General features: G+C 29.4%; 2 protein-coding genes across 3 annotated transcripts; both read left to right on the top strand.

Moving 5' to 3' along the window:
• Positions 1-7884: 7884 nt before the first annotated feature.
• On the top strand, positions 7885-11065 carry LOC130803821 (uncharacterized). Its single transcript, XM_057668023.1, has 3 exons — positions 7885-7952; positions 9969-9999; positions 10439-11065. The coding sequence occupies exons 1-3, from the start codon at positions 7885-7887 to the stop codon at positions 11063-11065; spliced, it is 726 nt and encodes a 241-aa protein (XP_057524006.1).
• Positions 11066-22141: 11076 nt separating this feature from the next.
• LOC130803546 (uncharacterized) lies at positions 22142-24715 on the top strand. Of its 2 annotated transcripts, none has more exons than XM_057667708.1 (5): positions 22142-22676; positions 22771-23094; positions 23189-23486; positions 23641-23772; positions 23866-24715. In XM_057667708.1, the coding sequence occupies exons 1-5, from the start codon at positions 22392-22394 to the stop codon at positions 23988-23990; spliced, it is 1164 nt and encodes a 387-aa protein (XP_057523691.1). In that variant the 5' UTR covers positions 22142-22391; the 3' UTR covers positions 23991-24715. The 2 variants fall into 2 exon arrangements, with proteins under 2 accessions (XP_057523691.1, XP_057523690.1); XM_057667707.1 differs by having other exon boundaries at positions 22217-22676; positions 22768-23094; positions 23866-24640.
• The last annotated feature ends 2294 nt before the right edge of the window (positions 24716-27009 follow it).

The raw sequence follows: 27009 nt of genomic DNA, 5'->3' as shown, positions 1-27009 counted from the left end.
ATAAAAAAAAATGCCAAGGTCTGAATAAAATGTTTTACACAGCACCAGTCAAAAAAAAAAAATATGAGCCCCATCATCTACAAATCTCTTAACAAAGCCTTATGATCAAGCACCCACCTCATAAAGATGGAGATTTTCCCTACCTGCAGCCACTGTGCACATTTCTAATTCCAGACATTAGTTATACTATGTCACATGAACTCATTTAACTGAGTATCCAGGTGAAATAGTTCATGATCCAACACGGTTATAGACATTGGAACTTCCATTTTGGAAAAGAAGCTGTGAGCCCTCAATGGCTCAATCCAAAACGTGTCCAGAAAATAACCGGTCGGTAGATGACCAAAATCACATGCATGTGTATATCCAAGGTTCTTTTCCTAGTGTCACCTCCATATTTATAATGAAGGGGGAAAGTAAGGTATTTGCAGGGGGGTCAGGATGTGTATATATAACTAAACAGAATTTATTCCAAAGAAAAAGTATTTGCAGAGTCCATATAACATTAACTGCCCGTTTGATGGTAATAAACGGTGATAATGGAAATGAAAACTAGCGTAATTTTGGTTGAAAAATCTCTTGGCTACCTTGATGGTCATACTTGTCCAACTTCAATCATCTCATTTTGTTCATAAAATTCATTCCAATCCATTAGGAGGGGTGATATTAAATCTTAATAGAAATTTGTAAACATAAAAACTTTTTGTGATCAAAGCTTCATCCCCATGGGAATAACATGAAACCTTTAATGAAATTTTACACTATAAATCATTCACATTAACACCTTTTAGTACCACTAACCAAACGGGCCATAAGATTCAGATGCCTTCTCAGTTCCTCATTTGCACACATATAAAGATGCTGACACATAGTCAACCTAGGTTCACAGTGAGGTGGGGAGTGGGGATGATGTAGAAGCTGCAGCAGCAATCAACATTGTTTTATTCTTCCTCTTTCTCTTCCCATTCTCAGTCAAACTATGATCGTATTTGAAAAATAACCTTAAATTATTACCACTACAACAATACATAGTTGAGAATGTTGTAAGAACATTATCCTTACTCCTTACAAAAATAAGTACAACCCAATAACAAGACAAAAAATAACACAACCACAAATGGTGTTCAATCAAATGTGAATGGGGTTGAATAGAATTCACAATCAGGCCCAAACTTCACTTGGGCTTAGAACCAGCCAAACCCTTCGAATCTCAAATACTTAAATTAAACCCAATAGGTCAATGGGGCTTAGGCACTAAAAAAATAATCTGAACTTTTTATTAATGTATTTCTATCAAATATTTTTTCACCAACTTTGTAAATTGTGCACTTGTTAAGTTATTTGAAAAGAAGTCAATAATGATAAGATGAAATGATAAATAAAAAAATTGCACAAACATTCTATAATAATAAGATGAACACAAATTGTCATATGAGACGGTCTCACGGTGAGACCATTTTAATTGGATTAGCCCAATGTACATTTATTTTTAAAGTGATGACTTTTTATAGTCTCAAAGTTATCACTTATAATTTCAAAGTGATCACTTAGAGAAATGGGCTTACTTATATGGAATCATCTCATGGTAAGACGGTCTCATATAAGATGGGCTGTAAGATGAAATGTAACCGCAATGTGCCCCTTAGTCTGAAGGGCAAGTTCTATCAAACGACCATCAAACTACCGCTACTGTATGCATTACAATTTTGGGCTTATAGAAATGATCATAGTATGAAAATAGGTATAACACAAATGCAAATGCTTTGATAAATGAGAGCGCATACCTTAAGTGATGGAGTATAATTTATTGAGATTGTAGAAAATCATGATGAATGGAGTTGAATTCAACAGAAATTCCTAATCAATCACCATCATTTAAAAAAAAATAGTAAAAAAAACAAAACCAAAAAGGTAAATTAAACTTACCAAACTCCCACCCTATCAAATCCTACAATCCTACAACAAAATGGTGATTTGTTAACTTAACAAATCATCATTATTTACTAAAAACTCCTTGAAAAATCAATATACATATGTAAGTTAAATGTTACAAAAAGTTATGATAGAAGTTTATACAATTTTAGATCTAACATGTAAAATATAATTAGAGTCTAATGTCGAATCTAAATCTCCATTTATACTTAGATCTAATTTTAGACCCAAACTTGAGCATGCAAACTTATATTATACACCATCTTATCCATGCACTTGTTATTTTGTTTATTCACCAATTAAAGCCTAACGGTTGATTTCACTTTCAGGGGTTTATATGTATAAAAAGGACTAATTCTCACCACTAAATTTAGTAAAATTAAAAAAAATCAAAGGATAAAAAAAAACCTAAAATTGGTGGGTCTAACAATGAGTCATTACGAAGCTTCATCCAAACACAAAAATGAATACAACATCAATCAAAATTTAAATACAAAGACATCATAGAAATTAACCATAATTATTGTGTCCTTACCTTCGGTATTGAAACGCAAAACCCTTCAATTGAAAATATCTCAATATCTTGATGATCAAACCCACACGACCCTAGCAATGAAACACATGAATTCCAACCAAAATCGTCAAACATTGATAAAACAACAGCAAAACCTTTCAGAAACGGAATGAAAAAGGAGTTAAAATGCGGAGGCTTACCCAGATTCTGAGAATCAAAAATCAGTAAAAATGAGCCTGAAAAACAAAATCGAAATATGATGATGAGTAGTTGTTGATAATAGATTAAAATGTGGTGAATGATTTGTGATTTCAAGCGGTTTTTACTTTTGGGTTTTGATCGTGATCATGCTTTGGGAATGACAACACTATGATATCGCTAGGAGTAGATGAACTGTAGTCTTGTCAAGCAGTATTTTGGAGGGAACAAGGGTGCGACCGTGCGAGGCATGCAAAAGGGCGGACAAGTATTTTAGAATTGAAAAAGTATAAGAGTATCATTTTAATTGACCAATATTAACATGTTAAATGACCAAATAATGTTAAATAAACAAAAATACAAAATTCACCATTAATATAACTATTTTATTATTTTTTCAGGGATTAGGTCATAATTTTGAGTTAGGAGGGACAAATTCTAGATATACTAACAAATTATATATTACTTTATATAAAAAATTTAAAATCATATAGATTAAAATAAATTTAAATCATAGCAAAATTTATATTTAACGAATAGAGTTGAAGTTTCCTATAATTACCCCTTTCAAAAAAAAACTAATTGTTTTTTACTCTATGCATTTGCCTACTAAGTCTCTAAAAAAATGCTTTTAAAATTAGATAATAAAAATATATATAAACATACACACCAAAAAAGATAAATGTGAAATTATAATGACATTATAATATAAATTTAAATTATTAGTTTATTAAAAAATAATAGTTCAAATTAGCGTTTGATTCCTTAAACCTTAGATCACAAATTATGTTACTCAACGATTGAGTTATAGTAATTTTTGTTATATTTATACACTCTTTAAATCATATATCATATTAGTAAGGCACGAATTTCGATGTGGTTTCGCCTATGATTATTTAATCAATTTTTATCTCTAATTTAAATAATAATGATATCATTATCAAATAACATAAAGCCCTAATATTTTTTGAGAAAATCCTAAAAAAAATTAAAAAATAAATCTCCGCAATGGAAAAAAACTATGACAAACCTTGTTTGAACAATTAAATTAAGTGAAAAATGCAATAGACTCATAAATTTAAGATAAATTTTGAATTTCTGACCAAGAATTTATAAAACAATTATTCTACCAACTTAGTTAACTTATTCTTTAGTACTCCCTCCGATCTTATGAATTAGTCCCATTTGCTTGGGCACGGATATTAAGGATTGTGTGGGGTCCATTAAAAAGGGTAAATAGTAAAGGGTAAGTAGTGAAGGATAAGTAGTGAAGGGTAGTTGGGTAAGTAAGGTATATGGGGGTATATTCGTAATTACTTGTGTGAACTAAGGGTATTTAAGAAAAAAAAGATTGCCAAAAATAGAAATGGGACTAATTCAAAGGTTTTGCCAAATAAGAAAATGGGACTAATTCATAAGATCGGAGGGAGTATTAATTTATGTTTTGGAAATTTTATCTGATGTGAATTGACACCATTGAGCCCTCCATTTCTTTCGCCCCGTGGTTAGATAAGGGGCATGGCTGAAGGTATCACTATATTATTTAGGGTATTGCTAAACTTCGTCACCTTTTTATTTTATCACCCCTTATATAATGAATTTTCAAGATTGCCTCTGCTTAATTTTCGAACTCAAAAACTCTAACATTTCTCTAAAAATACTCTCTAAACTAAAACAAGCTAAAACTTGAAATTGAATCACAATGGCGAACCAAAATGAGCATGGATACGATTCGATCAGCAAATTATTCGATTCGAATTTAAAAAAAAAATGAAGAACAGTAATCGCATGCGATCGGGCTGCAAATGAGTTGCATGAAACGCGCGATTGAACCGCGGCTAAATCGCATGAAAAATTCTCAATTATTAGACCAATACATAATTTTGTTGCGGGCAAATTTGATTATTTGAATAGATTCTTTAAAGTGATGTATTATAAGTATAGCTTATGAATGAGACAAGTTTAGGGCAAGGCAATTAGACATGATCACATGATATATGAAAAAAATATAAGGCTGGCAGGTAAGCTATGTAGTTGAAAAAAATGGAGATGGTTACAATGGTGGATGACATATTTTCCTTGAAATCATGGATTTCCTAGTCCTCATCTTATAAAATATTTCTTCAAGGCTTCAAGGACCTAATAACCTCAATTTTAGCCTTGTTCAAGGATGTGTGGTAAGTAGGTCCTTTTCCTTCTTAATTCTTATAATGCTAGTTTGGAGTATTAAGAATGCATCTAGGTTTTTATTTCAAAATAATAAATAAACTAATTAGATCATATTACTTTAATAAGTAGTAGTAGTTTTATCTAAGACATGGAAGATAATCTAATATCCTAACTTGGCATGTCTTCATAATTTATCATTTAATGAATCGATATTATTAATATGTTCTGTCAAAAAAAAAAATCGAATTTGTCTCTGTTAGAGTAAATAATATTTTTCACGTAAAATATCTTAAGGTTGATTCTTACCTAATAAGAAGTGTTTCATGTATGTGAACTAAAACCCCGCCTCTCATCTCTCTTCCCCCTAATCTAGTCTGTTTGTCTTCCCTTTTTCTTTATCCCTCATGATCTCGTTAATTATTCTTTTTTATGGAGTATTGGATTAGTAGTGCTAAACGGTAAAAATGAGAATGACTTCTAGTTTAAATTTTCATGATATGTATCATGTCATTTTCATGATAATTAAACTTGATCATAAAAAAAAATTTCACAATTTTTGCACTGTTACTTAATACCATTTTCAAATAATAATGCATTGAAAATTTGTGATATAATGAGATTGTTGAAGAAGAACACGATTGATCATTAAACTTGTCAAGAGATATTCTTACCAAAGTTACACTAGCTTTCCTTTAATATCACGTCGTTTAATATCGACTACCAAACGAGACGTAAAAGTAATAAAACACATAATAATAGCAAGCTTAGTAGAATATATGAGATACTCATCATCTGTCCTTTTTAATTGTATCAAAGAGAATGTGGATAAGTTTTAAAAAATGATAATAAATAAAGAGAGCATATGAATTGTAAAAAGATAAAGGACACTTACAGTATCCTGCACAAGGCAGGGTCTGAGTTAGGGGTTTTATTTTTCTTGAAATATGCGGACAAATCATAACTATTTCCCCAAAGAGGGAGTAAAGAGAGATGCACGCAGTCAATAAACCCTCTAATTGAAACATGCACGCAGTAGGGATCAAACACAAAACCTTCTGCTCCACATGCAGATGCTATATTCATTGAGCTACAAGCGGTTTTGGTTAAATGAATTGTGTAAATGAAATTAAAATAGAGTTAAAATGTATGGATGAGATTAAAAAAAAGTAAAGAGCCATTGTCCAAAAATAAAAATAATGCAAATTAAGAGGGACAAACAAAAATGAAAAATAATGCAAATTCAATGGAACAGAGGGAATAATTTGTAATATTATGAGTTGTGATAAGAGATACATTTTAGGAATGATAGTATAATATATATCAACAAAGTGTATTTTTTTAAATAAAACTCAAATAGTAAGGTCAGTCTACAACCTCATAAGTAGTGTCACCAACGTGAACAAAGTTACACAATTTAAAAGTTGCAAACTCAGCGTAATAAAGGAGTCCACTTAAAAAATAAATGGAGTAGTTTTATTTCATCCGATTATTTAGTTAATTAAGTTAAATAAATACCACATATGTCTGCCATAAACACCAATTACATTATAATGGAGTGCGAAATACAAAAAGAAGGCATGATATAATGATGTGAATGTATACAACATCATGTTGGCAAAAGGTGGAGACATGCTTGCATGGCATCACACTTCCTCTCATGACATTTTATCTTTAATTGAGATCGAATTAATTAATACTTATATAATGCATACTCTTAATTATATATGCATGTATTGGATGCCCATCTTAAATTTGATCGGATTGCCACAGAAAATCTTTATTTTGGTTATTATTTGTGTTGGTTTGTTCCATATTCAGTGTAAAACACCTCAATTTGCATCATCATGGTACGTTAAATATACTCTTAATAATAGTAATATTGGTTACTTGCTTTTTTTTTTTTTTTTTCTTCCCATTTACTTTTTTACAGTTTTTATGCAAATTTTAAACCTCAATATCTCTAAATACATATAATAAAAAATACATATTAAAAGAGTATACATTAAGACGAATTTAACGAGATCTCACATGGATATATTTTATCTTCTAAATATATGTCAAAAAACATTAATAAAATTTTTCTCTCCTTAAGGTGAAATATTCGAAATAGAAAAAACATTAAAGAACAGAAGAAGTATTTTTTTCTCGTTCAATTACATACATTTATAAAATGGTTGATTAGATCGATTTAATTAAAGAAAAGCAAAGGGAAGAGTAGTATGTTATTAGTTTAATTACTTTGAGGTAACATCTTTTACTTTGGAATTTTACAAATAGACGGTATCTTGTTGAGTTTTAACTTTTGGTTAATCGGATATAAAAAAATGTCTGTAAATATTTTTTTAGTTAACATATTTATAAGCAAAAAAAACGATTAAAATTACTATAAGGAACTTTTTCATTTACTTCTACTTTTTAACATTTTTTTTCTCTAAATCACTAAAATACAATTTTTATCAAACATCAATATAACAATTTACTTAAACACCTGACTTAAAGAGTTAGCAAATCAAATGAAACTGATGAAATTAACCAACACCTTTAAGTCAACTTATTTTTGTCGAACAAACGCGAGACTCTGTATTCTTGTTATGTGTACGGTGCACGCATTATATTGAGGAAATTTTTTCTCATCTTCTTTCATTTATTTAGTTATAATCGATCACTTTTAGTTATAATCGATCACTTTAATTTGTTCAGATTAATTTTATCGACCGTTTGTATTCTCATATTTTCTCTTTTCAATAGCTTGTGATAAATTTTTTCGGGTATACTTTTACAATGTTCAACTAAATTTGTCTAAATTTATTTTAGTTTATTCCAATGATTTTTCCCCACCAATTTTTTTATATAATCATACTATTTTTACTTTTTTATATTCTTTTTTATTTTTAAATATCTTACTACTTTAACTCGTTAATCATTATATCCAACTTTTTAATATTCGTTTCAAAAGTTGAGCAAATTGACTGAACAGGCTGGTATAGTTTATAATAAGTTAGAAAGAGCACATCACTATTAGTAAATACTCCTACTAGGCTACTACTACGGAGTTGTACTTTTATATTGCAATGCAACTAGCTAATAACATCATCTTGTCTAAAGGGATAGAATGGGAATATTTGGATCTAGCTGATCAGTATATTTGATTTGATTAATAAAGATGACTGCAAGTAGTGGCCGGTGGGCGGTGACCTAATTGTAATTGCCTATAAGCCAGTGAGCAAGTGTTTTTATTCTCCTTCAAATTGGAAGCAACGAACAAGCTAAAGCTAATTGCCTAATTCTCTTTTAACTACTAGCATTTACTTGACACTAACTAGCTAGTTTAACAAATTGTAGCAAGTTATTGGGACCTTTATGATCTCCATTTTGATGTAATTGATTACTTGATTTAAGAGTATTTACAATTTTATTGGGTTTTAGGGTGTAAATTAGCCGCTTAAGTATGTCATAAGGTGGGTTGAAAAACAATTGATAATCAGTAGTCCATCAAAGTGGTTGATTTGACCAGCTGATACATATTAAACATGTTGATGAATTGGTTGACTTGCAACGAAAAGTCATTTTAACAGGTGATTTACTAACCACTAGTATTAAATAGTTTGAACACTCAACCATCTAGTCTATCAAATTAAGTTAAAAATATCCAACAAAACTATTTTGTTAAACAACACTTTAAGCGGTATAAGCTAAGGCCCTTAGCAAATAGCTATAGCTAATTCCCCGCCTAACCCTTTGGGTAAAAAATGTGAAGTTTACTTTAAAGGAAATTAACAAAGAGAAGTTTGACTCACACTTAATAAAAATGTCAATATTAGCTATCAATCATACAAACAAACAGAATTGACTGACAGCTAACAATTAAGTTAATTGTCACACCCAGATTGAAATATGGGAGAAAAGATAGTTTTGAAGATTCATTCGACCTTAAACCTTGCATGGAATCACTTGTTATCCAAGATTGTCTCATGAAATCCCATAAAAGCAGTTAAATGAAGATTCATTCAAGTCTCAAAACAACCTCCAGTTGCATCAACAGCAGTAAACTTGTACAGTGTTCAACATACTCCATAATCCATACTAGTATATAAGTGCATGTGAGATGGGCCCACAGTCCACTTCCTGCTCTATTCAAAATTTGAAAGAAAAAAGACAAGTGAAGGAGGGAACCAAAATTCAAAAGACAAAATAATGAAATCTTCAATCTTCAGTTAAAAGAAAGGGTTGGTAGGTTGTATCTTCATTGGCTTCTTTAGAGCTTCATCAGCATAACTAAAACACTGTGTGGGGACTGTCCACTTGATTCTTTATCTTGCATTTTGGTTTTTCATCTCTTTACAATTAAATTTTGGGTCCACCAAATCAAATGGTAAACCTAGGAGAATAATATACTACTTCACCACATTACTACTTTATGTACAACTATATATTGCTATTAGTGTCATTATCACCATAGTAAATTCCATATACCATTTTGGTATCGCTTAATTTGCATAATTTTTTGTTTTAGGTTGTGTCATTTATTTTGCATTTATTTATTTTATTTGAAAATGATCTAAATGTTAGAGTATAATATAACATGTTATGGAGCCTCAAAGCTTTTAGTTGAATTTGTTCCTTAACATAGTATCAGAAACCAGCGTGGCAATAGATCAGATGTTCAAATCTCAGTCACTCGTCATGTAAGATGAATATTTAGCTCCAGTTCTGAGGAGGGCTTGTGCCGCATCCACACTTCTAACCCAAAGGCTCTCGTATGAAGGGGCATGTTAGAATATATTCCCTCCTATTCCTCTTAGGAGTTCCATTTAACTTTTCACGGATTTTAAGGAGAGTCAAAATGGGACCCTTAGGGTAGGAAACAGAGTGGTATTATGAATTTTTAATGTAAGAATTAAGAAAATAATGATTCCCACCAATTTCAAGCATTTTGTAGCCCAATTTAAAAGCTGATTTTTTGGCACCAAAAGTCTGAACTTTTATTTCAGTTTGAGACCAAAATTACATCGATCGTCTACTTAACTCCGAAAGTACATAAATAAGTCCTACAAATACAATAATTTTTGGAAATTACATAAATTTGTCTGACTACTTAAGAAAATTAAATACATTCATTACGGTATCTCAGATAGCCTTCTCAATTCTTCGACAGCTTCGGTATAGTTGCAGTCGTTACTGATCATGTGAGTGCGGATTTTTTTGCGATCATTGACTTTAGATTTTCCAAATTACCAATAATGACGCATTAATAATTTCTTAAATAGCCACCGAAATGTAAACAGCTAAATTTTCAAATTCAAAAAATTCATCACATTACCCAAATTTATTTGAAACCCCAAATTACAATGTCCAGAAAATGATAGAAAGCCAAAATGATGTTTGGCGCCATTTACAGCTCAAAAATATCAAAACACACAGCAAAAATGAAAATGGGAGTGCCTAAAACTTCCATAAATTACAATTAGACGCCAAAAATGAAATGTAAAACAACAAAAATTATCAATCATTACATGAAAAACAGAAACAATAAATAGACCAAACACAAGTCATTAATCACATCCATCTAAAAAAATGGCTTCTTAAAAAAACTTAAGTACTCAATAAAGAACACAAATAATACAGAAGCTGCTGTCTGCATTAAATAAGAAAGGTAAACCAGTGCTTGGCACAATCAATGCACTTGCGACTGAATTTCAAGTGTGTAGGAAAACAATCACACGTTTGTGGAATGAAGTGAAGAAACAGATCAAAAATAACAACACAGTGATTAACCTCAACAGCAAGAGAGTAGGCAGAGAAGCAGCAAACAAAATCAAATTCGATGAAGAAAAGTTTAAGGCCATTAAATATGAACTCAAGTGTACTCAGCATTCAGTAGCAAAACAGATGGAGGTGTCACAAACAACGGTGTGTAGGTGGAAGAAGAACAAAGTCATAAGAAAGCACACAAACGCGATCAAACCGACTTTGAATGAAAATAACAAGCTACACAGGTTAAGTTTTGCATTATCTAAATGTGAATATGATGAACAAAATGATGCATTCAAGTTTAAACCATATAATAACGTTGTTCATATAGATAAAAAACATTTCTATCTAACCCGAGAGACACAAACTTATTACCTAGCTCCGGGTGAAGTAGAACTACATAAAGAGTGTCAATCTAAGAGGTTCATTTCCAAAATCATGTTCATGTGTGCTGTCGCAAGGCCAATATTTACAACTAATGGTGATGTCTTTTTTGATTGAAAAATAGGAATATGGTCATTTATTACACATGAGCCAGCAAAAAGAAGCTCCAAGAACAGGAAGAGGGGGGAGTTGGAAACAAAGCCAATACAGTCAATTACGAAATAGCACATTAGAGCCATGCTTATAACTAATGTGTTACCAACCATAAGAGCAAAATGGCCTCAAGGTTTGTCAAAGCACATTTATATTCAACAAGATAATGCCAAGCCACATATAGCACATAATGACAGAGAATTTTTGGAGGAGGCAATGAAAGATGGATTTTATATACAATTAGTGCAACTACCTCCAAATTTCCCTGACATGAATGTACTAGATCTAGGTTTTTTTAGATCAATTCAAGCTTTGCAATATCAAAAAGCTGCTTACAATGTAATAAACTAGTTAGGGTTATGAATAATGCATTTCAGAATCTAAGTCCACAATGTTTACGGTTTGTATTCATCACTTTACAAGCTTGTATGATAGAGGTCATGAAAAGACAAGGGGGATTTGACTATCACATTCCTCACATGAACAAAACAAATGCAGCAAGGGAAGGCACTTTACCAGTTACCTAAGTATTGAAAAACAATTAGTTGTTGATTCACTTCAACATTTATTCACAAAGCTAAGTACAGATAAAATGAATCAGCTAGTGGAACTGATTGGCTATGCAGGGGGATTGAACAAGGGACTATGCAAGTCAATGGCAATGTTGACATGGGAATATACAATTAACATAAAACAGCAACAACCAATTTCAACCACAGCATCATTATTTTTGGGAGCAACAAAGCAAAACCAACATAACAGAAACCAACCTATGAACAACAAAACAGCAACCAACACATATTTTTGGGAAGAAGTTAAGCAACAACAGCACAGAATAACAGTCCATGAAGAATAGCAGCCAACACAACATTAACCAACACAGCAACATGTTTCAAATGTAAATCCTTATAATTTTGGACATATTTTGAGGATCTTTAACATAGGATATTTCAAATGCAAACAACTAAAAATTTATGTTGTTTTCAATGAAACATTTGTATTCAAATATTCATTAATGAAAAAATTGGTTGTTTCAGTACTCTCAGGTACACTTGTTTATTTTTTTGAAATCATTAAGTGGAAAATCAAACATCTTTGTGCTTTAAACGTTGGAAAACAATCCAAAACTTGTTTATTCGATTTATGGTGGCTAAAAATTGCTCTCACTTACAGATCACAGAGCAATGGAATTAAATGCATAAAAAAACGTTTAAATTAAAAATCATCAACAGTCAATTTCAACATGCACTAACACGAACAAAAACTCACTTGAGAAAGGACCAAGCTTATCAAGCTAGTCTTTTTCTTCACAATCAGTATTCGAAAAAACAGCATCAATGGAAGAATATTCACGATCAAGATACATATCAGGCTTAGGTACGTAAATGGGTTCACCTTCAGAGTCAAGTTCTCTTCCCCACTTAGGATCAGTCTCAACAGAAGTTGAGTCATCATAGTAATCAAAAGACTCTTCCTCAAACGACTTCATACCAGATCTAGGGTTTTCATCATTGAACCCCTTCAACTTAATCTTAGTAGTCGATTTGTAAGGGGACTTGGGGATTCTCAGATAAACACAAGTACACGAGTTATTCTTTTTCATGGGTGAGTTGAATGGCGAGTTAGGGTTCTTCATTGGTGAGTTGAATGGCGAGATAGGATTCTCATATCTAGGGTTCTTCGATGGAGATTTCAAAGGCGAACTGGAATTTGCCATGAGAAGACATAAAAGAACACAAAAGCATGATGAGAAATAAAAGAACAATCCTTATTAGAGGATTACAGAGAGGGAGGGAGAGGAAGATGATGAAGAAAGAACCCAGAATTAGGATTGAAGACAAAACACAAATACATGGAAAAGGGATAAGGATGGGTAGGGTTTAGGGTTAAAAAAGGGAGGGAGTGATTAATGGGTGGGTAGATTAATTAGGTTTGATTAATGTAAAGCGTGATCAATTAATATTGGTAATGGGGGCTATAATTGAAAATAACACATACCCACTATGGGCATTAAGGTTAAAAAACCGTACTAAAAATGGAAATTGGACAATTAACGTGATTTGACCATAAAAGGAAATGGGACATATAAGAGGATTAAGAGGGAGTATAAGATATAATGGGCTTCAACCATAAGCTTAAGCTTTTGGTTGGGTTGGTTCATTGGCACTAAACACATTTTTTAATCACATTCATTTATATATTGATATTTATCAATACCATACCAAGTATTCACATTAATTTTCTTTTCTATTATAATTTAAATGGACGGATTAGTATAAACCATATATTTCTTCTTATTATAATTAATTGTGTAGAACAAGGATGCGGACTAAGGAAGGGGCGACCACAATTAAACTCCATACCTTATCTAAGAAAGAAAATATATATGCGAATTGAAATAAGACTATAAGAGATGATTTTGTGATTACCAAATAATATTGATTGTTAATTGCTATGCTTTGCTTTTCAATCAACTACATAAAGTGATGGTTTATGAAAGTTTTTTATGAAACAGACCAATGCACTAAAATGGTTTTATGGAATTATCTATATTAGCTCTATACAACATAGAATTGCTTTTTCTTTGGGTCCATATATAATGGGATCATCCCAACAAAGATGAAGAATGTCTTTGAAGAAACAATAAAAAAAGAAAAAGAAAAGATGTGGGAAAAGAAATTTCTTTCTTAGGATCAGATCAAGATCAAGATCCTATGCTTTTTTATCTTTGTACGGAGTACATGCTTAAATTGACCTCCCTCTAGAATGAATGCAAACTGGAAATATATTCTCCAATACTCAATACTCTTATTGGATAATGATCAAACATTGATTAAATTACAAGAAAACAAAAGTAAAAGACAAACGGAATTTATCTCAGTTCGAGTAAGTAGTATTTTTTTTAGATAAGATTGAAAATTTGATTTTTATTTAGTACTCCTTCCCTATCAACAGCATACCATATAAAGCCGTAATAAAATAAGTAAAGTTTTATGAATTATAACGTTAGTGGGACTAAAAACACTAAAGTTTAAACATTGAATAAAAAAATTGACCATTGGTTTCTCTATATTTGTTTTAAATTTTTATTTATAAAGAACCATCTATTTGTATGATCGGTTTGTATACCATAGTATATTTAAACTTGGCTATATTTAAAAATAAAATCTTCCTCCTCAAATCAAAAATTTATTCATAATAAATCATAGTTGTATTTATTTATTTGTATTAAAAATCTATTTGTTTATTTTTTATTTGAAAAGAAATAAAAAAAATTAAATCAGTATTGAGTTGCATAAAATTTTAATACAGCCTAAGTCTACATAAAACTAATTTTTTCTTATCACTTATAACCAATCAAATATAATTGGAATGACATGAAAAAAAAATGCCACATATTCTTCTATATCTTTGAATTTTTTTTTACTATAATAATATATTATTATTAATAGCAATTTTAAATGTAGAGAAAACTTTTACTAGCGTGTTTGGAAATCACGTTTGATTTTTGAGGATGTTATTGCTTTCGGCGGGAAATTTAAAGAAAATAATGTTGTTTATTGCGGGAAACAGAAGCAAAGGCCAAAGGTGTTTTCATATTACACCACTCACCAGTCACCACATAATCCACTACTATCGCCCAGGCCCGCCCATCTAATCAGAGTGCTTCATTTTACTCATTTTGCTTTTTCTATACTACTACTATTTTTTTTGATATCTCTTACTTTTGGGGTGAATATTTATTAGTATACATAATAAAAATGCATTACTAAAAAAACTTCAGAATTAGGCTAAAAGAACATCTATGTGTCAAATTTGATAGGATACACACAATTCTAACGATTGGACCATGGTTATTAGACTCTCAATTCTGATCTACGATTCAACGATCTTATGATCCAAAAATAGAAGATCGAATCAGATCTAGGTACGATCTTAAAGCTGGTAGGATCATACGATCCTACTTATACAAAGAATTTAAAATGCATAATCATAACAAGATTTCACGATCCTACGATTCAACGATCCAATCCTACGGGTAATCTCAATCTTTTTTTTTTTTTTGAAGGATCTTAAAAATATTATCTTATAATCTAAATTTCACTTATATATAATACATGTAAAATTATTATAACAATATGACTATAAAATTTAAATTTTTCTTATTTTGTAGTTTAAACGATTATTAAAAGTATTATTTTTCACAACTTAATAGATGAAGTCAAATAAATTTTTATTTACATCTTAAAAACTTTTAAAAAATAACAAATATAATTGATAATCAGTTAACCATAGCATATTAATGAATATTTGTAGGATCATATCCTACAATTCAATTCTACCGATTTTAATCCTAACCTCCCGTCGATCCAAGGTAGAATTCCGATAATAACAACCTTGGATTGGACAATTAAAATAAGCAAAATACTACCTCCTCCATTTTTTTCTTGCACCCACATTAACTTTGACGGTGTTCATTATTCTATAGCTTTTGCATATTAGAGCTATTATACGAAAAAACATAGTAATGTAAAATCTTGTTTCATCCATCCCGTCATATATTTTTATTATATCAAATTTTAATAATTTTTAATTATATATAATTTTAGATATACACTATCCGATAAACACGTTGGACTGCGAAAAAGAATGAAATACAAATATTTAAAAAATGGCATGATTTATAGTTGAAGCAGATTAGGGAGTATTAATTTTGTATCCATAATCCTGATTTGAAAAATCATTAACATCTTCCAAGTCTTGTTATTACATTATCCAACCAATCATGTGTTTCTTTATATGCGACAAAGCATGAAGTCAAATCATATAAACAATTTAATGGCATATTAATATTAATATATTATATTGCAACATCAACATATAATGATGCAAACTACTTAAGCACTACGTTAATCAAAGATTAAATAGATTAATCGTCAAATCTAATAATAACTACTCCATATTTGAAAATTCTCTTCTAACTATTCAACTATTATTGGAGGATATATGATTCAAAATTTAAACAATTTCACAATTATTTTAAAACACACCTGTGTATCAAATTTTTTAAGTAGTCCATAAACCTCTTGTTTGCACCAAATCACCAACTATGAGATCGTTTTGTTATTTTGCGAGTATATCCTTAATATAATTACGTAAAATATAAGATGATTGTCTTAAAACGAAGATTATTTTTATTACGCTGACTTAATTTACATTTATATATAATTGATCACTTATTATTTTAAAGTGATTTGATCACTATTTATAATCTTAATTATATTTTATAATTTTAAGGTGATCAAGTATAGTTTAAAGTGACTATTTACAATTTTAGAGTATTCACTATGAAAAATTGAGAAATTATATAATTGTCTCACGGTGAAACAATCTCATACAAGACGAGCTAATATAAAAATTAAAGGATTAAACTAATAACGTCCATCAGGAAGTAATTAATAAACATAGGAATCATTTTCATAAAGTAAATTATTTTAAAAATTGTTTTATAAACATCATTGAATCACCTGAAAGTCAACATATTATTCTCAAAGGAAAGGATAAATATCAATTTTATCCACGGTTAATTGTATATTTTGTGTATTTATAAATGTATATCTAATGGGATCATTGAATTTATGAATACTTTTTTAAAAAAAACTATTTCAATCGAAATGGTTATTAATTTAATTTTTTAATAATCTAGTCCTCAAACTATAAAGATTATGATTTTCTTATAATAATTACAAATTATCAAATGCCATTTTTTTAATTGATTTGTTCTTATTTGTAAAGCAGACTTATCCTACAGAATGAATGAAGTTCTTCCCGCCAAATGGATTTATAATGTTTAGTCATTTTCGGTGCTCAAAAGTTGATGTTGGAGTTATTCCTATTTATATGTTTTTTTTAATCTCATTTTGTAAGGCAGGAAATATAGCACTTTAACTATTTTTTTTTTTATCTTATCCACACTTTATTCCAATTTTCATAAAATATATTTGTACATTTTAATCACTTTTACTTTTTTTAAAAAAAAATTTTCGAATTTGTTTGACAAATGATTGTTAGCTGATTTAACCAATTGAGTGTATTGACTCGCTGAAAAAATCTATTTAAATCAAAATTATGAAGATGTTTGGTAAAAACAATAACTTTTATATTGAATATTTATTTGAAAAAATAGTTAAAAGTCAAAAACTAATACAATTAGTTTCTCCTTGTAATTTCTTGATTATGTCTTAAAAGTCAAATTTTCAAATGCTCTAAAAATCATTTACCGAAACTTTTTATTTTTAAATCAAATAACTAAAAAATTAATAAGAAAATTATTTATCAAACACACGAGGAATGAGGAGTTTGGTAAATAACATTTTAATTAACTTTTTAGTTGTTTGTGATCAATGATCCCAAGTGGCAACCATCTTATTAAAGTATTATGATACAATAAAAGTATTTTGAACAAACTTCGTATTTACTTCAAGTTTTTATATACATATTAGGCTCAAGAAGGGAGGGTTAAAAAAAAGGTGAAGTAACCATCAAACTTAGATTTCTTAATCCATAGCAGATGTACATAATCTAATCTTTTTATGATTTGTTTATAGTAAGTTTGGGTCTGTTATAGTAGGAAATTCTCTAAAAAAATAAATTGAAAATTGATGTAAAATTAGAGAAAAAATTTGAAAATTTACATATAAAATTCTGAATAATTAAAAAAATTGAAATTTTTAAAAATATTTTTTAAAGTTTTTTTTCAATAATTTATTTTAATTATCTTTTTTTTAAAATAAAACTTGATACAATATATTGGGTTTACTTTAGGAAAACATTCTCCAAAGTTAAAATTATTCATGGTTAATTAATAAATGAGATCATTGCTGAAAAACCGTAAAAAAATTGATTATTCTAAGTAATTTTTTCTATTTGAAATAAACTACAATTTTCGAGTTTTTTAATTCCATTTCTTTAAGCATAACTATGAATAACCGAGTATGCTCTAATAGGAGTAAAATCGAAGTATAAAAATGAGATGGATATTTTGGGTCTTTAAAAATCGAAATTCGATGAGTCAATGTAATATAATTAATATATTAATATAATTAATATATTAATGATTTAGAGTGCCTTTGGAACATTCAATGTCTTAAAAAATATGAAAGAACATCACAAAAAAAGCATAAGAAGTCTACAAAACACATTTTCCAATAATTACTTATAATCAAGAAATTACCCATATCCCTACTTTTACTAGACAACAAACTTAAATAACCAAGGTAGAATTCTTCATTACTGCCTGTCGGTCTTCCATATCTCTTATATACTAGAGGTATATACAAGTAGTATATATAGAAATAGTATAGTACTTTTATCCGTTTCAAATTAGTTATAATATTGTTAAAAATGATATTATTTAATATTTATTTTTAATTTGTAATTAGTTTTTATTGTATAGGTTAAAATATAGTCAAGTGAAATTTTATTTGATTCGTCTTATTGTAAAGATTATTAATATCAAATTTTTATAATTTTTATTATACATAATTAGAGATATTAAAGATCAAAATTAGTGTATTAAACTGCTTGAAAAACAAACGTTGCAAATAAATTGAAACGGAGGAAATATTACCTATCACTCAAAAATCATGCCTACCAACCTATATATCTCAATCATATTAAGATTATCTCAATTACTTTTTTCGTTAAGATTTTAATACTTATTTAGAATAAATAATAAATTCACAAAATTCACCTTATTTTCCTCTATCAAGCCGTTAACAATTCTAACCAGTAAATTAGAGCAAGAGAGAATCCTTTTTTATTAGATAGTTTTAGTTAGTTTGATACAAATATATGGTTGATATGTAAAAAGTATAAATAATTATTTTACTACAGTATATGGCCACAATGGGGTTTTGATACATGCCTAAATTCAAACAAATTATTATAACAAAAATACAAATTACTAGAACTATGATGATTCGATGGTATATCTCATAAGAATTATAAAATACATAAACCTAACTAAAAAGTACATGATAATGAGAATAATAAAAAAAATTAGATATTTACCTAATAAGATGATCAATCTATCTGATGCTAGTTTTTGAAAAATACCAGATTAAAACTGAAAATGATATAAATAAATTGCTTTTGAATTTCATTTGAAAATTTTCAATTATTTTTAAATTATGTGACTAGTTTAACATGAAACAAACGAATATTTGATCTTCCCAAGAGAAACTGACTAACAACTTTTTAGTTGAATTCAAAATCAACTATCTATAGACCTCATAATCAATCAAACTAGTCCAAGTTTAAAATAAATGCAATTTTAAATCAAATGTTACTCATAGTTGATTTTAATTCCAACCATATTGGTATTAAAATAGATAAATATTTATATATTTATAAACATAAATTCTTTTGATTTAAATAAATGAACTGATAAGTTATTTTTTTGGCTAAAGAAATACTCTAAATTGATAGAAATTCCTATCCTTCCTTAAAAAAAACCAATGCACAGGTGGCAGGTGGGTCTCTACACAAAGGGACAAATGTCTCCAACTACTAGGCCCATTTTCTCCACTTGTTTCCATGTTTCGTGGCCCCTTCTCCTACTACTCTATTACGAAAATTTAAATTTTTTAACTATAATCTAACTTTTAAACATATTTTAAAAGTAAGCGATGAAATTTTCAAACGAGAGGTTTGGAGCTGTTCGCAGTTAGTAACTGCGAACAGGTCAAAAAAAACAAAATAGTTGTTCGCATTTACTAACTGCGAATAGGTCAAAACAGGTCAAATAGCTGTTCGCAGTTACTAACTGCGAACAGCTATTTTGTTTTTTTTGACCTGTTCGTAGTTAGTAACTGCGAACAACTCAGACTTTAGATTTGGGAATTTCACGCTTACTTTTTGAATAAGTTTGAAAGTTGGATTATTTAGTTCAATTTTTTGATTTTTTGACTTAAAGATTTCAAATTTTCCTCCATGTACAAAAATAAAATTTAAATATAAATTTTGCAAACTTTTCTTTTGACAAAGTTTTGGCTTTTGGCACAACTACTATACTTCTACTAAATACTTATGCTTTGAAATTTCTAATTAAAATTTGAGAATCGAACTTGTTAAGGTTGAAGAATAAATGCCATTTTTAAATCTTTAACAAATATTAGGGGTTTAAATTTCAGCTAATATGTAATTGAAAAAAAAATTTATATAAAACACTGAGTTGGTTATTAGACTATGTAATTAAAAAAAAATTAATTAAAAAATTTGCAATTTTAAGGTTTCTTGCTTTACCATATAGTGTTGTAGGCTTGTGGTTTATTTTAGACTATTATCATTGTTTGTATTTATGTTTCACATAAAGTTTAAAATAGTTTCGACGATTTGAAATTTATCCGATTTAATAAACGGCTCGACTTGACCTAATTTCAACATGATTTTAAAATTATATAAAATTCAATATGAACACAAGACTTCATTTTAAATCAATTTGAAATATCAAACTCAAAATCAACACCATTATCATAATAATAATCTCTATCCTCGTCCTCTGAGTTACAACTTGGTTGTATATCAAAGCCGTTTTAACGGTACATCCCGTTTACTAAGAAAAAAAAGGTAAAAATCAGCATATTAATATAGCTTTCAAAGGTCGACGAGCTTTAGATATTATAGATCTTCGAATAAGGTTTTAGAAGTAAACCCGATTCGTTACACGTAAACACGTCGATCACAAATCCTTCATGTAAAAACACATCTTCAAATCAATGATTCACAATTACTACTTTCTCACCGTGAAATTTAATTTTTACTTGGTTATAATTTTTGTAGTTTACTAATTTTATACTTAGTTTATTGCTCTATGATTGCCTATGAGACTTTGTTAATTTGTATTTTTAGACTATTCATTCATCTTATTAATTTATATTTGCTTTTTAATTAATAAATTAAATATAATCAAGACACCAAGTAAAATCATAATGAATTAGTCTCAATATAAAGATTATTAATATTTTTTTATGTTTTGGTAGTGAAACGAAGAAGTGCAAAATACATTTAAAATACCTTGATATAAAGTGTAATTGGGGATAATTATTAGTATGCTGAAATTGCTTCCTTCCAATGATGACACCTCAAATCCTGCAATATAACATTACACTTGCTTGGGGGGTGATTTCTCGAAAAACCCCTCAGACGCTTAAGTCAGATCGGAAAACAGAAACCAAGCTCACAAAAGAAACCTTACTATGTATCTATTTGTTAATCTTGTATTCATTTAATATCATACATTCATTGATCTCTATTATCCTTAGGGCAAGGCTAACGTTGTATTGTTAGATTTGAGGTCTCATCAGCTAAAGGATCATAAGCACTTTTTAGAATACTAACAGTTGTCCCCTATTACACCTTAAAAGTGTCTTTTATACTTCCTCATTTTATTGCCAAAAATATTTTATTTTACCAATTAAAAATATTTAAAGTCGAACTAATACATGAAATTACGTAAAAAGTCATATCTATAATAGTTTAAAATAGAAAACAATACACTTGATAATACTGTATAAATCAATTCGGATCAATTGAATATCCGTTGTCTCTATCTAAATCATTAATACCCGATTATTAAATATCCAAATAAAAATTTAAGACTCGAGATATTAATCGTCTTACCGTAAGATGACTTAATGCAAGTTGACTCAATTATGAATTATTAAAAAATAACAAATAACTATTTAGATTTAGTATTAAATTAAATTTTATTTAAATATAGATTATTTGGATTGCTCGTATAAATTCATTTTACCGTAAATAGTCTTACACAATACTTGGTGATTTTAGTTAGCTATTTATTCGGATACCCGAGTTGTAACGGGTACCGATGCACCATACCCAAATACCCATGATGAAAGCAGTTTTTTTTTTGAAATAACCGTAGTAAAAGCAGTTTTTTTTCTTTTTTTTTTTTAAAAATTTCGACCGTAATAAAAGCAGTTTGTCCTCAACATTCTCACATCCCCACAAATACCTCCTTCTTTCTCTTTCTGCTTTTTGCTTTTTTCTTCTCCAAACCTCAGGTAGGTCCCACCAGCCTGCAACTCTTGGGCTAGAAAAAGCTTCCCTCTCCCCCCTTATAATTAAATCTTCTTCACGCAGCAAACACACCCATTCATAACTCCTCCTTTCATTTTCTCTCTCTACTTTTTCACTCTAAAAATTAAAATCAATTGTTTCACTCAACACTCAACAAAAGTTCAATCCCTGCCTACTAGCTTCTGCAATGGGTGAACAGACTCTGGACTCTGAAAACGCTGCGTTTTGGCTCCCTACCCATTTTCTTACCGACGATGACTTTCTCTCCGACGAGATAGGGTTTAAGAAAGACGAACGTTTGTTTAGTAACTCGCTTAGGTTTGAGCCTAACTCGTCGATTGACTCACCGGTGAGTTCGACTGAAACTGAACGCGGTGATAATAATGGTAACGACAAAAATGATGACGATATGTTTATGGCTGAGTTAACTCGCTACCTTGCCCGTACCTCTCTCAACGACTCTTCTGATGAGGTAATGCACTCATACATGCAGACCATAATCTTTGTTTAAACTTTAGATCTGAAAAATCCAGTTATTAATTTTGTTTGTTTTGTTTTTGAAGCAGAAGCCGTGGATGATATCTACTTCTCCACAATCGACGTTAACAGGGTTTGGTCCTTGGACTTCAAGAAGTGGGTTTTCAAGTAACGGAAGTCCAAACGGTCCTTCTCAAGTTCCTTCACCGCCGTTGACACCTCCTGCTAAAAATGACGCCGCCTGGGAACTTCTCTATGAAGCTGCCGGTCAAGTTGCTTGTCTCAAAATGAATGCTCTGGCTGCTCAAATGAACCAAAACCACCATAACAGAGGCCTACTTAGGGCCCCACACAACATTCCGTACTCTAAATCACATCAAAGCCACCATAACTCTTATTATGATTTTCCGCAGGTAAGACCATACCTAAGTAATTAAGTTTTGTCAATGACCGTTCTATTTAAAAAACTTAGTGGTTTAATTTTGAGTTTTAAACGGTTATTTACAGTATGAACAAGTGAAGAGACAGGGGAATGGTGGGTTTAACTGTCAACATCACAGCCATAACCATATCCAGCAAAGGAGTGGGCCACTTGGGATTTCTCAGTCTGCATGGCCTTCACTAAGGCCAAATCACCACAACCACCATCACCGTCAACCAAGTAATGGGTTGAGGCCCGTTTATCCTAATGGGTCTGGGATACCCGGAATTAAGAGGCAGTCAACTGGAACCGGAGTTTTTCTTCCAAGGAGAGTGGGGACCACTACAACTCATCAACAACCTGAACCGCGCAAAAAACCAACTGGTATGTTGAATTTTGTTAATTCTTTCTGCATCGTTTTCTCGTGTCTGAGTCGTTAGTTGGTCTTTGTCGTTTTGTAAACAAATCACCATGTTTCCAGATCTGTAACAATTTATATATTTTTATTCAAACTAATTTGCAATCATCTAATATTCAGGTTGTACTACTGGGATTCATCCAGCGAGGGTTATAGAAGCATCTAACATGGATTGCGAACCAATGAAGATGAAAAACGGATTTGGGTTAAGTAGTAACTCACGATTTGTTCCCGGAATTCTGTCTGAAAACGGTAATTACTTGATTAAAAGGTCAATCAAACAATTAATCTAGTTTACTTGAGTTTTATGTTCAGATTGATGATTGGTTTTTGAAATTTCTACAGAGATTCTACTAGCAAGGAGAAATGCTATACTTGAACAACAAATGAAATATTTGATGAGGAAGGAAGTAGCCGCCACAACAATGGTGGGTCATGAAATCTATTTGCCAAGTGATTGGAAATACTGACGATCTTGTAGGTTATTTTCTGTCTCCTATGGTTTGAATTTGAAGGAGAAGATCAAAAATGGAGGTGATTTGTGTGTGTAGATCTTTTAGCTATAGTAAGTAACAGGAGTTAGAATTTAGGAATTTCATTTTATTTCCAGTGTAGAACAACTGAACTAGGGACAAAAAAGGAAAAAGAAAAAAAATAGAAAGTAATTATTAAAGGGGAAGGAGTGGGAATGGTAATGCAAAATGGGAATGACAGGAATAAGAAGGAAAGGAAAGGAGGTATTTTCTTTTCTTTTTTTTTAAAATTATTAAAATGCTTTTGGAAACAAGATATTTCTACAAGTTTTTAATTAGTTTTAGGCAGGAAATACAAGTTTTTAAAATTTCCATGCATAAGGGTGATTTGTAATAAAGTTGGGCGTATTTAGTTATTTTAGTATGCTAATTAAGCAAAATTATAGTAATTTAGTTAAGTGATGATGTTTTAGGGAGAAGTGGATTTTATTAATTTAAACCCCTTTTCATTATTGATAAGTTATGATTTGGGTTTTTTTTTTTGGGGGGGCATTTGTGTTTTTTTGTAAGGGAAAGATGAAAAGGCCCAATAGTTAAGTTTGATGTAATATCCCTTTTAGTATGGGGTTTATAGTTCAATAATTAATGATATAAGTTTCTTTATTAATGCTCTTACTATTTATATTCTCTTTTTATTTCCTCTTTTGCTTATATGTTTATGTTTGCTACACAATTCAAAATTGGAATTAAATTTGTGAATAATATAAAAAATATGATTATTAAAATAGTAATTTTTTTATTATGCTTGCAATTTATAGTCTATTAAGTATTTATTTTGAGGATGGATAAGCCAAACAAATAATGCGTTTAGGTTCCAAGTTTTTTTCCTTTAAGGGAAGGGAAGAAACATTATTTGGAAATCAATATTGAACTATGATTTGAATATTTTTGATGTTACTTATTACCCCAAATTGTCATATTATAAGTACAACAAGTTAAGCTAATAAACCTTGTTACCCCAAATTCTTTTTTTTTCGGAGAAAAAATAATACTTGCTTCATCTAACATGGGAAATTTGAAATGATGGATATTATGGTTAAATAATTACAAAATAATATAGTTTGGTAAAAGGTTTAAAGGAAATGAAGCAGATTAATTGATTGGTTAAGCCAGATGCAGCTAATCATGCAAGGAATTTTGCAATCTATAATAATTAGGAAAAATTACCGTGATAATACAACTTTTTGTGAATTTTCTGGATTAATATAAGTTTTGATTAATTATGAAAATATCTTATAAAATTCCTTACATGTTAAAAATCATATCATAGGTGAGTATAAGACAAAAAAAATTGGTAAATTAGTTAATAAATTAAAGTTGGTATTATTCTAAGAAAATATTCTTCTAAATTAGTATTATTCTTAGTTAAACAATAGTTAGTATTATTATAAGAAAATTAACAAAAAATTATATTATTTACAGTTATATCTTTCATAATAATAATAATAATAATAATAATAATAATAATAATATAGTAGTGAAATTGATTGCTATCAGTATCATATTTGGGCACTTCTCGTGAATGGGCTGTTCTTTTGCTGGTTGAAAAGTTGTTTAATATGCTACTCCTATTTCGCTTTCATGTTCTCAATTTGAAACTTAAAACCTCGCTCTATTTAAAACATATATGTTGACTTTTGTGCTTATATTTGGTACGTCTATTTGAAAATTTGTACGTTGGTTTTAAAATTTTTTAAACAATATTAAACTTTATTGAGCGAATAATTTCACCTTTGTAAAGTTCAACAATCATAATTCCAACTGACTCTTTTCATATCGGGCATAATAGTCTTAAATACATATTAAAATTAGATTATTAGAAAATAACTAATATGTGAGATTATCCATTGTAGATGAGTGAAATGCTGATTTATTTTTTACAATTTTTCTAAAATTTAATAATCACTTTGTTCTTGTATGTTTGTACACTTTAGAACATAGTAGTATTCCATCTTATAAGAGATAATTTTAAATAAGATTTTTAAGGAATGTATTAAGATAAATATATTTATATGAGATTATGTTCGATATAATTTTTTATCATTTAATTTTTAAAATTTGTTAAGGCTTTAATTCAAAATTTGCAAATAGAAAACTCCAAATTTGATATTACTATAATTTACTACTATTAGATATAAAGGTCTAAATTTTGCAACAATATATTAATGAAAAAAAAATAGACAAATAAAAAATAACAAAAAGAGTACTATATTTTAGGTATTTAATTATTAAACTAATTGCATATATTTCTAAAACCGGGCAAGTTTGTATATGTTATAGATCGAATAGAAAATTAATATATTCAAACAAGAAGACTTGGAGAAGTGATCAAAAGGTATAGATTTGGTTTTCTAATAGTAGGATAATTATGAAAACACATGGGGTAGATGAAGTTGGAAGTTGAAGCCAAACATTTCAATGCATGCACAAGACTCGAAAGAGGGACATACATGTAGTGTAGATGAAAGGAACCTACATGAGGAGGCCATGAGTTGGATATGCTGGCCCATAATCATTTATTGTAAATTTGCCTTATGGGTGAAGGGGGTTAATGGTGCAACTTAGTCATTATCGTTTGAAAATTTGTGTTTGGTTGGTTCAGTTAACTTATTTAATTACATAAATTAATTTGTAAAAATTAATTGTTAACTGTTTGTTGTTTATTAAAAAAATAAGAAGTTTTTTAATTGTTAAAAGTCATTTATCAATATATTTTAATAGTTTGATCTACTAATAAGTTAAAATAAAAAATCAACTAAAAATTTGCAAAACACACTCAGTTGATATTTTTTTAAAATATTTTTTTGGAAAATGAAAAATTTTCATTTATCCAAAAACAAAATAGTACAATATAGTACTACAGAATAAGAGAAGCATCTCCCTAATTTGCATCAACATGAGAGAAAAGTCATTTTTAGGAAGGGTTTTCCCACTCTAATTCTTCATGAAAAATAAA

The sequence above is a fragment of the Amaranthus tricolor genome, chromosome 17 (assembly GCF_026212465.1).
Source record: "Amaranthus tricolor cultivar Red isolate AtriRed21 chromosome 17, ASM2621246v1, whole genome shotgun sequence".
NCBI classification, from domain to species: domain Eukaryota; kingdom Viridiplantae; phylum Streptophyta; class Magnoliopsida; order Caryophyllales; family Amaranthaceae; genus Amaranthus; species Amaranthus tricolor.
The sequence above is the reverse complement of the archived record's forward strand: the minus strand, read 5'-3'. Positions and strand labels throughout refer to the sequence as shown.